Source organism: Chelonia mydas, chromosome 13, assembly GCF_015237465.2.
Source record: "Chelonia mydas isolate rCheMyd1 chromosome 13, rCheMyd1.pri.v2, whole genome shotgun sequence".
Classification (NCBI taxonomy): Eukaryota; Metazoa; Chordata; order Testudines; family Cheloniidae; genus Chelonia; species Chelonia mydas.
Window position 1 is genome coordinate 39336426 of NC_051253.2, and position 12612 is coordinate 39349037.

Consider the following 12612-nt stretch of genomic DNA (forward strand, 5'->3'; position numbering starts at 1 on the left):
ACATGGAATGACACCCAACATTCCTCTCCCCTCCCCTTCCCCCACGTACACACATAGTCCAGAAAAATGTGATATTTATTGTTGGGAGGGGGGACGCCGCCCCTGGCTGTCACACTGTGTCTCTCAGAGCACAGTAATACACAGCTCCATCTACCAGCCTCACCCTGCTCTGGGCCAGGGTGCTGGATTTTCTGTCTCCATAAGCATGCAAACTCGCTCCAGCTCAGGGCTAATAATGATTCCCAGGTATCCAGAAGCTATATATTGAGGCCCTCCATTCGGGAACTGCCAGTACCAAAATATCTGTTCATTGGTCTTGACTGAGGCGTGAGAGCAAGTGAGGTTCAATTTGGCTTCCTCCAAACCTTCTGCAGAGACTGGCTGCTGGATCTCGCGTCTGTCTGGGGCCACTAGAAGAGGAAATGAGAAAAAGAATTAACTTACTGGGCATGAAACTTATTGGGAATGCTGTGGGTTCATTCCCTGTGGCCAACGCACATCTGTTCTTCTTATGGCTGTCATGGGTGTTTACAAGAGCTAGGGAGAGAGGATGACAGAACACAGAGGCCTTGAAGGGTGGATGGTTAGGTGAGATTGAGAGAGAGAAAGTCGGAATGTGTGTTGGGGCAGATGGAGGTAGACAGAGAAAGAGAGACACGAAGAAAGAAAGAGAGGTGGGGAAACGGTAACCTCACTCACTCAAAACAAAAAGCAGCACAATCTCTGAGCCCAGGGTCATTCCCATCCTCATAGCGGGATGATGATGATGATTATGGGCGATAGTATGATCATCTTCCATGGAAATTATGGGTCCTCAGGTGAGTAATAAGACCAGTCCTTGAACCACAAGGTTGTTATTTTCCAAAAAAAAAACGGGAAGATGCCTGTGTGGGACTTCTTTTCAAGTGGGGAGACTGGCGCACAACAGTGCACAGCGGAATAGCTGCGTCCCAGCCGCTCTTCTCGCAGTCTGGCCCCTGTGGGAATCAGGGAGAGGGAGGCTCCGCCCTCTCCCCGCAGCTACAAGCCAAAGCCTGCAGTGGGCTACTGCGGGAACTCGAGCTGCGAGCGACACCTGGGTTAACCGCGTAAACCGCCCTCTGTGTCTCTCCGCTATTGACTGCAACTGCCCTTGCTCTGAGGCTGCAAGACGGCTCCCGGTGTCTGTCGGGGGGCGGCTCCCGGTGTCTGTCGGGGGGCGGGCTCCGCGCGGGGCGGGGGGGAACTGGCTTGAATGAAAAGCCAAGGGGGGGAACAGACCCTTGCGGCAGGTTTCCCGGGAGCGTTTTTCGTTGTACTGCAGCGCCCTCTGGCGGGACAATCCGCGAACTGTAGTAAGATGCCGCTCAGAAATCTTTTTACAGTGTCAGGTTTCAGAGTAGCAGCCGTGTTAGTCTGTATTCGCAAAAAGAAAAGGAGGACTTGTGGCACCTTAGACACTAACACATTTATTTGAGCATAAGCTTTCCTGAGCTACAGCTCACTTCCACTGAATGCATCCGATGAAGTGAGCTGTAGCTCAGGAAAGCTTATGCTCAAATAAATGTGTTAGTCTCTAAGGTGCCACAGGTCCTCCTGTTCTTTTTACTGTGACTTTCCCAAGTGAGGTGCTCCCTGAGAAATTCCCTGACCAACTGGAAATGGCGGGTGTTACCGGGATGTTAGTGAAATTTTATTAATTTAGACTCCATGTGCTCTTATTTTCTGTATGGGGAAAATTCGTTTGCAGAACAGTATTTGCTAAACTTACCAGTCCTTTTTTTCTAGTAATATTTGTGTCCATTTCACAAATGCAATGAGAGGATGGCGTTGTGTGTTATCTCTCTCCCGGATCTCTCTCTGTCTCTCTCTCTCTCTTCACCATCTCTCTGTCTCCTTCTCTCCTTCTCTAACCTTCCCAGACAAGGTGTCTGAGGTAATATATTTTATTGGACCAACTTCTGTAGCTGTTTCTCTTACCAATAGAAGTTGGTCCAATAAAATATATTCTCTCTCCCACCTTGTCTGTCTAATATCCTGCCTCCAACGGGGCTACAACAACGCTGTATCTATCTATTCCTCTCTCTGTATCAAAATAGCCTCCTTGCAGATGCAATGGGAAAGGTCTGTTTCTTTTCATTTACTGTGCTTCACAGTTCTCCCTGAAGCAGATTTTCTTAGGAGAGAAATGGGATTTGATCCTTTGGAAAAGTTCTCAGTAAATAGTTAGGCGCACCAAGACCTTGGAAAATGTGGCCCCAAATGTTTTTATTCATCTCTTTTATCTCCCCTAATCGCCCCTCTTCCCTCCCGCTCATGGAAACACACTCCACATTCACCCCTCCCACCGCCTACGCACACAACAGGCCGCAGTGCGATACTTCTTGTCCGGGACCAGCCCCTGGCTGTCACACTGTGTCTCCCAGAGCGCAGTAATACACCGCTGCGTCTGCCAGCCGCGCCCTGCTCAGGGCCAGGGCGCTGGACTTTCTGTCTCCAGAAACATGCAAAGCTCCCTCGGGGTCGGGGATACGAGTGGTTTCCCGGAATCCAGAAACTATAAATTCGGGTCCTCGGTTCGGGAACTGCCGGTACCAAACTACATTCTCATTGGTCTTGATTGAGGGGTGAGAGCAGGTGAAGTTCAGCTCGGCTCCCTCCACACCTTCTGCGGTGCCCGGCTGCTGGATCTCGGCTCTGCCCGGGGACACTAGGAGAGAAAACCAGAAACAGAATTAAAGTAGCGGGCCTGAAACGTCTTGGGGACTCTGTGGGTTCACTCCCTGTCACCAACGCGCGCCCTGTTCTTCTGGCTCTCACGGGTGCTAACAAGAGCTAGGGAGAGAGGATGACGGACCACACAGAGGCGAGAATCAGAGAGAGAGGGAGTCGATGTGTGTGTCGGGGCAGATGGAGCTAGAAAGAGAGAGAGGTGGGGAAACGGGAACCTCACTCACGCAGAACAAAAATCAGCACAATCCCTGAGCCCGGGGTCGTTCCCATCTTCACGGCGGAGCAGCTGCGTCTCTCAGTCCCTTTTCTGTCCCTCTGAGCCCTGCGGGAATCAGCGAGAGGGAGGCTCCCCCTTCTCCCGCAGCTAGGCGCCAAAGAGAGACTGATCCTGCGGCGTGGCGAGCAAGGAATAAGCTGCAGCGCCGTTACTGCTGGAACTCCAGCTGTGAGTGACCCTGGGGTTAACAGCATACACCTCCCTCTGTGTCTCTCTCCTCTGCACCTGCCCTTCACCTGGGGCTCGGGGACGGCTCGCGGTGCCTGTCGGGGGGCGGGCTCCGGGCGTGACAGACAGGAGAACTGGATTTAATGAAAAGCCGAGCGCTGGAATAGACCTTGGAGGCAGCTGATAGGGACCATTTTACTTCAACTGCAGCGCCCTCTGGAGGCCAAATGGGCGCACTGAGGTGAGCTACAGAGACAAAACTCTGCACGGTCACTTTCTCAGGAGAGTTAATCCCTACTGCAGAATCCATTATCAATTGGAAAAGGCGGGCGTTACCAGGCGTGAACTGAAATCTTGTTAATTTAGATTCAATTGGGGGAAATTCCGTTCTGCAGAATCTGATTTGTTACACTTAAGTTGCCAGTCATTTTTTCCCAGCAATATCTGTGGTCACTTCACAAATATAATTAGAGGCTGGTGATATAAGATTTAATCTGTCTGTGCGTCTGTCTGTCTAGCGACCCCTCATCACACGAACATCGAAATATCTGGGAATATTGTAATTACTTTCCTGGTTTCACCTTTAAACCTGCTTCATCTTTTTTTCCCGAATTTGGTTGCCTTATAATACAGCCAAAGAGTCCAACTTTCTCACATTGAAGGAACAGCCAATCCCTGGGTGGTGTGGTAAGGAAGGAGAGATCAGTAGTTTCTTATTTAAAAAAAAACTAGGCTATTTTAAATGGTTTGCCTGCAGGATTTAGCTGCTAATATTCCACGAACATTATAAAAGTGATAGATAGATAGATTAGATTAGATAAAGCTGTCTCAGGCTCAGGCCCTACATTCGGATTTTCACAGGAGCCTGGGGGAGCTAGGCACCCAAATGCCACTGAACTGGCTTCAACATCTCTTTATGCTTCTTTAGAACCCACCCCCACTCAAATGTTCTCTTTCTCCTTTCTGGCTTCTTAGTTTGCACTTCCCTTCTTTCTTCCAGCACCCCCTTGTCTCCCACCCCACATACACACACTAGCACCCAGAACCACAGAGTAGGGCCTTGTCCACATTTGCAAGTTGGACCGCATTAAATCAGCCCCAGATGTGAAGTGTCCACAGTGGCAAGGCACTGAGAGTGGCTGGATTGCACAGCTGGAGCACTCCTGGTAATCCACCTCCACAAGAGGCATAGAGCTAGCTGCTCCCAGGCCAAAGCACCATGGTGCCAGTGTGGATGCCCTGGTCTATTGCTGCACTCTGATTAGCCTCCGCAACGTGTCCCACAATGCCTGTTCTAGCCTCTCTGGTCATCACTTTGAACTCTACTGCCCTGCCCTCAGGTGAGCAACTGTCAGACCCTCCCTTTAAATTCTCTGGGAATTTTGAAAATCCCCTTCCTGTTTGCTCAGCAAGCCGTGGAGTGCTCTCAGTGCATCTTTCCAGGTGACCATGCCTCCATGCGCCAGGTGATCCCCAGCATGGAGCAATGACGAGGTGCTGGACCTATCAGCATTTAGGGAGAGGAGTCTGTCCAATCCCAGCTGTGCTCCAGCCATAGGAATTATGATACCTATGGACAGATTTCAAGGGTCATGACTGAAAGGAGCCATGACCAAGACTCAGTGCAGTGCAGGGTAAAAGTGAAGGAGCTGCAGAACGCTGACCACAAGGCATGGGAGGCAAACTCCCATTCCAGTGCTGCCCCCATGACCTGCCAATTCTTCAAAGAGCTGGACACAATACTCGGGGATGACCCCACCTCCATTGTGAAGACTACCATGGGCACTTCAGAGGCCGTGCCAGCCCAGAGTGCAATAAGCCAGGAGGAGGAAAGTGGGAGCGAGGGTACTGAGAAGGAGGAGGGCCCAGAGCCAGAGGACAATTCACCATCCATAGATGCATAAAACCAGGAGCTGTTTTCAGGAGCCTGGAGGAAGGTAGCCAGTCACAGCAGACGGAGCTTGGGGAAGAGCAAACAGCAGAGGAGGCACCCAGTAAGCAGTTTTGATTTTGAGAAGGGAGTAGTTGGCTACAGGTTGTTGGGGTGAGGAGGGTTGCAGAAAGAAGGGTCAGGGCTGTGTGCATGCATAGATGCGGAATAGGGCGTTGACGTGCTCTCTCACATCACGGTAATCGGCGTCCGTGATCTCATCGAAAGTCTCATGCAGAAGCTGGGCAATCTGCTTATGCAGGTTCCTTGGCAGAGCTACTGTGCTCCTTGTCCCAGTAAGGGTAACATACCCGCACCATTGTGCCATGAGTGGGGGGGACCATTGCTGCACACAGGCAAGCCTCATAAGGGCCAGGACTAAGCATTCTTGCAGAAGACCCTCCCGTGCTTCCCAGGTCACCCTCAGCAGTGAGATATCTTCCAGGATGAACCCAGCCTGTGGAAAATGTGTGGACAGTGTTCAGTATAGGGGCCCCCTGTAGCTGTTGGCTCTCCCCAAGGCACAGGACCCCAGGGGACAGTACAGCCCTGGAAAAATCAGTTCCCCTTGTCCCAGTGGTTACTCACCATTTCGGGGCTCTTGTGGGTTATGTGCACTCACCTGGGGACAGGCAGTTTGTGCTATTGTGTGAACTGTGCTTGTCTTTAAGATCGGCCGAATCATTGCTCTGTCTGATGTGAACAATGCTGCCTCTGTTAAATGTTGCATTTTGTCTTTACAGATACAACCTTGAGATCCCAGCCATCCTTGTTATCAACGGCTGAAGGCTGAATGGCTGCGCAGACTCAGGAAGCGGCCATGAAGAAGCAAGAAGTACCTTCTGCATGAAGTTATGCAGCAGTCCCTTGCTGAAAATCAAAAAGTGTGGGAGTGGTGGGAGAGTGAGAGGAGGGTCCACAAGGAGAACATGGATCAACGGAAAGAAATCATGGAGAAGCTCCTAAGCATTATGGAGCACCAAGTGGACTCGATGCAGGTGCTCGTAACACTGCGTATGGAGCAGATCCACGCCCACCCCCACCCCATGCAGCTCTTGTCCCAAAACTCTTTCCCTTGCACCCCTATGTCACCACGAACACAGTTTGCTCAACATCCTGTTTCTTGTCACCACCAGCTGCCTCCAACACCTGCACCTTCGCCATCCAGCCCTGCAAACTCCAACCATTACCCACTGCATCCAACCTCCATCCCTATGCAATTTAGCCCGGATGAAGTGCAGCACCGGTTGCACGGCACTACAGATGGAAAGGCTGCATAAAACACCTGGACATATGCCAATCTGTAATGGTGCTGGGCCCCCACCACAACCTCCCTCCACTCTTCCGCCACACTGTGCACATGTGTGATCCCATTTGTGTCTCTGCAACTTGTCTTTTGTAAATTTTAATAAATGAATTTTGTTTTTGGTTTGAAAGCATTCTTTATTGCATTAATTAAAAGCAAGCATAGCCCAGGAAAGCAACAGTCACTGCTAGTCAGTGCATCATACGTAGTGTGGAAGTAAAAAAAGGGATAAAGGGGATTTGGATGCAGACATCTTAGTTTTCTTAGGAATAGAGCAAGAGTCAGGCTAACTCTAACTCTAATAACTCGAGACTTTAAGGCAGGGCCTCGGCAAGTGGGAAGCGAGTGGAAAAATTGTAAGAGATGCTGTTTTGACCTTGTGTTAGATAAGAATGGATCGCAGCCTATAGCAGGAACTGCTGAGAAAAAGTAAGATATCAGGAAGGAATATGTATAAACAAGATGTGGCTGTTGATCATTATTGTATGCAACAAAAGGTATAAATGCTTGCCCTAATTGTTTATCAGGCAGAGACCTGCCTAGGAAGGGGGAATCCCTGTCCGTGCGCACTCTCCCCCTTGCAATTGCTTGAGAATAAATTGTCTCTGACTTGTTGCAAACAACCTAAGAGTGAAGACTGCATTTTTCTTCCACAGTAGCAATTATGCAATGCATTGGGACACGACCCCTTCCGCGTTCCCACAAGTCTTAGCGGCAAAAGAGAAAGAGGTGCTTTGTGGGACAGCTACCCAGAGTGCACCGCTCCGAATAGTGCCACAAGTGTGAACACGCTATTGCGCAGGCATCTGACAGTGTGAACACACAACAGAGGATTTCCTTGGATTTAGCTGGTCCGGAAAGGTGCATGACACACGCATCTTTCGGAACACTGGCCTGTTCAAGAAACTGCAAGCGGGTTCTTTCTTCCCGGACCAGAAGATCACCGTAGGGGAAGTCGAAATGCCCATTGTGATCCTGGGAGACCCCGCCTACCCCTTAATGCCATGGCTCATGAAGCCAGACATGGGGCAACTTGACAGCAGCAAGGAGCAGTTCAACAACAGGCTGAGCAAGTGCAGAATGACTGTGGAGAGTGCTTTTGGCCTTTTAAAAGCCTGCTGGTGATGCCTGTATGGGAAGCTGGACATGGCCGATGACAATATTCCTATGCTTATAGCTGTATGGCACCATAATATTTGTGAAGGGAAGGGTGAAAGCTTCACTCAGGGCTGGACCGCAGAGGATCAGAGCCTGGAGGCAGAGTTTGAACAACCAGAGACCAGGGCTATTAGAGGGCACAGCTTGGGGCCATGAGGATCAGGGATGCCTTGAGGCAGCAGTTTGAAGCTGAAAGCCACTAATATTTGTTGCTATGCTAGGGATTGCAGTGCTTGTAATGCTAGGAGGTGACTGGGGCACATGATGCAAGAAGGGACCTTAACATAACTGTATGTTGCTTTGCAGAGATCTCTGTGCTTTCAGTTAATAGAATAAAGATTGCTTTCAAACAAACACAATTCTTTTATTAAAAGACAACAATCGGAGGAGCGAGTCAAATGAAAAAATTCATCAGCTGGGAGTGGGAGGGGGGATTGGGGAAGGGAAGGTCTCAAGAGGAGAAGGTGTCCCGGGACAGCTACAGATTTGTGCATGCCCAGGGATCATACCCAGCCTTCTCCTCTGGAGTACGATGCAGCAGGTGCTGTACTTCAGCAGGGCCAAACTGCAGAGGGACGGATGCTGAGTGCAGTGGGTAGTGGGAGTCCATAGGGCTGGACCGTGAGGAGGGAGGAGTGGAATGCTGTGGGTAGAGAGTGGAGCCAGGAGGTTGATAAGAGTGTGTTGGTGGTGTGGGTGGGGTGGGGGTGCACGGGGAAGAGCTTTGCGACAGCGGCTGCAGGGGAGGGCGGGCACGGAGCTGCTCGGTTTGAAGAGCTAATATCGCCTGGAGCATGTCTGCTTGGGGCTCCATAACTGTTAAGAGCTGCTCCGTGGCTTCTTTCTGGTGTGCCATGTTGTCCTTTCGTTCCCTCTTCTTGCTGTCCCTCCACTCCTTCCGTTCCTTTTTCTCAGTGGTGGAGTGCATCATAACCTCATGCAGAAAGTCGTCCTTAGTTCTTCTTGGACGCTTCCTAATTCTTCCCAACCGTTCTGCCGCCGATAACAAAGAGGGTGGCTGTGCTCCCAAGGTCATCTCTGTGAAGTTTAATGCGACATTTTACAGAAGCAGTATTGTTTGCAACACAGACAACACTGTTTCAGTGCTTTAAAACACAGCCAGCACTCACACTCCTGTCACTAACTCGCTGACCCCAGGCAAGCACACATGAGCCACAAGACCCCCAGAATGGTGAGTAGCTGCAGGGGCAGGGTAAATCACTGTTCCCAGACCCTGCTGTACACTGGGCACATGGCTCTTGGGCACTTGGGGAGAGCCAGCACTGTAGGGTGGGCCTGATAATCATTCCTGTCCCCCCACTTTCAACAGAAGGTGGTCATTATGGAAGATAATGCTGCTGAGGGTGAGCAGGGAATCAGGAGAGGATCTTCTCCAAGCCTGTGGCTTCTTCCCTGGCCCCTATGTGGCTAGCCTTTGTGCAGCAATGGTCCCCCGCCCCCACCCCCTCTGCACTGGGAGACTGGGAAAGAAAAACAGACAGAGAATTAAGTCATTGGATATTAAATTTCTAAGCAACTTCAGGGGTAAATTCCATCTCCCTGAGCCCCATCCTTCCTGCCACTGCCATGCCTGTTTAAAACAGCTAGTACATCAGAACATAAGAATGGCCATACTGGGTCAGACCAATGGTCCATCCAGCCCAGTATCCCGTCTACTGACAGTGGCCAGTGCCAGGTGCCCTAGAGGAAATGAACCTAACAGGTAATGATCAGTGATCTCTCTCCTGCCATCGGGGGTTGGACTAGATGACCTCCTGAGGTCCCTTCCAACTCTGATATTCTATGATTCTATGAATCCATATCCACCCTCTGACAAAACAGAAGCTAGGGACACCATTCCTTACCCATCCTGGCTAATAGCCATTAATGGACTTAACCTCCATGAATTTATCCAGTTCTCTTTTAAACCCTGTTATAGTCCTACCCTTCACAACCTCCTCAGGCAAGGAGTTCCACAGGTTGACAGTGAGCTCAGTAAAGAAAAACTTCCTTTTATTTGTTTTAAACCTGCTTCCCATTAATTTCATTTGGTGGCCCCTAGTTCTTATATTATGGGAACAAGTAAATAACTTTTCATTATTCACTTTCTCCACACCACTCATGATTTTATAGGCCTCTATCATATCCCCCCTTAGTCTCCTCTTTTCCAAGCTGAAAAGTCCTAGCCTCTTTAATCTCTCCTCATATGGGACCAGTTCCAAACCCCTAATCATTTTAGTTGCCCTTTTCTGAACGTTTTCTAATGCCAGTATATCTTTTTTGAGATGAGGGGACCACACTGTACACAGTATTCAAGATGTGGGTGTACCATGGATTTATGTAAGGACAATAAGATATTCTCCATCTTATTCTCTATCCCTTTTTTAATGATTCCTAACATCCCGTTTGCTTTTTTGACTGCCACTGAGCACTGCTTGGATGCCTTCAGAGAACTATCCACGATGACTCCAAGATCTTTCTCCTGATTAGTTGTAGCTAAATTAACCCCCATCACATTGTATGTAGAGTTGGGGTTATTTTTTCCAGTGTGCATTACTTTATATTTATCCACATTAAATTTCATTTGCCATTTTGTTGCCCAATCACTTAGTTTTGTGAGATCTTTTTGAAGTTCTTCACAGTCTGCTTTGGTCTTAAGTATCCTGAGCAGTTTAATATCATCTGCAAACTTTGCCACCTCACTGTTTACCCCTTTCTCCAGATCATTTATAAAGAAGTTGAATAGGATTGGTCCTAGGACTGACCCTTGAGGAACACCACTAGTTACCCCTCTCCATTCTGAAAATTTGCCATTTATTCCTACCCTTTGTTCCCTGTCTTTTAATCAGTTCTCAATCCATGAAAGGATCTAGTAGTAGGAAGAGAGAATGCAGCAGGGAAGGGGGCGGGACCGGGGTGTATCGGGTTCGGTGGATGGATATTGGAAACACGAAATCTTACTGAAAACAAGAAGCAGCACAATCGCTGATCCCCAGATTTTTTCCATCCTCCCAAAAATCTGGGTGCCTGTGCTCTTTTGCAGGGATCAGCCCCTTGTCTCTCTCTCCAGCCCCGAAGACAGTCACTGGGACAGAGGCTCTGTCCTTTTTTCCTACAGCTGCAAACCCAGGAGAGAGAGAGAGAGAGAGAGAGAGAAACGCATGCAGTGATGCTGGTGCTGGATTTTGGGATAGGTCACTCCTGGTGCCAACCACATAAACCCCACCCCGCTCTCTCTTTGCCAACTGCCCTTCAGCTGAGCTGCCAAGCTGCAGAATGCCTCATTGTGTCCGACAGGAGAGTCTGCATGAAAAACCCAAGGGGTGAAATAGCTCCATAGGTCGCATACTTGGATGATTTGCAAAAGGCGGGTGATATCAGGCGGCCCCAGTGACTTACTTATTTACGCTGAATTCCCGCTAAATCGTGGGAGATTATTCAAGCAGAATGGGATTTGCTAACGAATTAGAGAATAAATTATTTTTTCCCAGTAATATTTGTGGCCAGGTGCAAGGACGGTGTTTTACTGTCTAGCTATCCATCTTTCAAGATATTGTCCTTGCAGCTGGAGTGAGACGGGTTTTTTGGTTTCTTTGGGCCATGCCTTTTACTGGGCTTCTGATTTCTCTCCGAAGACGATTTTTCTTAGACCTTTTCCAAAGTTTCAAATCTCAACTAGTCGCCTAGGTAAATAGTTAGGTGCGCAGATACCTTGGTAAATTTTGCCCCAAATATTTTAGTGAACTCTACTCTTCCCTGCTCGCCCCTCGCCCCTCCTCCACATGGAAGCACATCCCACATTCCCCCACCCCCACCCCCCGCCCGCCTACACACACAGCCCCAAATACCATATTTATCGTACAGGGGCAGCCGCTGGTTGTCACAGTGTGTCTCTCAGAGCACAGTGATACACCGCTGCGTCTGCCAGCCTCGCTCTGCGTAGGGCCAGGGTGCTGGACTTTCTGTCCCCAGAGATGTGCAAGGCTCCCTCGGGGTCGGGGCTATCAATGGTTCCCCGGAATCCAGAAACTATAAATTCAGGTCCTCTGTTCAGGAACTGCCGGTACCAAAATATGTATTCACTGGCCGTGACTGAGGGGTGAGAGCAGGTGAGGTTCAGTTCCGCTCCCTCCAAACCTTCTGCAAAGCCCGGCTGCTGGATGTCGGCTCTCCCCGGGGCCACTAGGAGAGGAAACCAGAAAGAGAATTAAGTTAGCGGACATGAAGCGTCTTCGGGGCTCTGTGGGTTCATTCCCTGTCCCCTGCGCTCACCCTGCTCTTGTGGCTGTCACGGGTGTTACCAGAGCTAGGGAGAGAGGATGACGGAACACAGAGGCGAAGGGTGGATGGTCAGGTCAGATTGAGAGAGAGAAAGTCGGGGTGTGTGTTGGGACAGATGGAGCTAGACAGAGAAAGAGAGAAATGGAGAAAGAGAGAGAGGTGGGGAAACGGGAACCTCACTCAGAACAAAAATCAGCACAATCCCTGAGCCCGGGATCGTTCCCATCTTCACGGCGGAATAGCTGCGTCCCAGCCCCTTCTCTCTGTCTGAGCCCTGTGGGAGTCAGCGAGAGGGAGGCTCCGCCCTTTCCCCGCAGCCACAAGCCAAAGAGAGACGGAGTGTGGCGAGTGGGGGGCCCCGAACAACCCGCGGAGATGCTACTGCTGGAACTCGAGCTGTGCGTGACCCTTGGGGCCTGCCCCATAAACACCCCCCCCCCCGCGTGTCTCTCTGCTGTTCTCTGCATCTGCCCTTCACCTGGGGCTCCAAGACGGCTCACTGCGTCTGTCCGGGGGCGGGCTCCGGCGGGGACAGGACAAGGTGGATTTAATGAAAAGCCGCGCGGTGAAATAGACCTTCCCGAGGCTGCTTTGTGCGGATTATTTGGCTTCCATGCAGCGCCCTCCGGCGACCAAACGGGCTCTGGTGAGACCCAGAGAGAAAGCGGCCGGTATTGTCACGTGCCCAGAGAGTTCATCCCCGCCGCAGAGTTCACGATCAAGTGCAAGAGGCGGGCGTTGCCAGGCGGTGACCTGAAACCCTGTTACCTTTGACCGAAT

The 12612-nt window shown here is 50.3% G+C and overlaps 1 gene segment (V, D, J or C); it reads right to left on the reverse strand.

Annotated features, from left to right (window-relative positions):
* Window positions 1-1783: 1783 nt before the first annotated feature.
* Window positions 1784-12191, reverse strand: LOC114020634. The segment is given in 2 exon segments: window positions 1784-2689; window positions 12013-12191. Coding segments are annotated over 2 exon segments (348 nt in total).
* Between the last annotated feature and the right edge of the window lie 421 nt (window positions 12192-12612).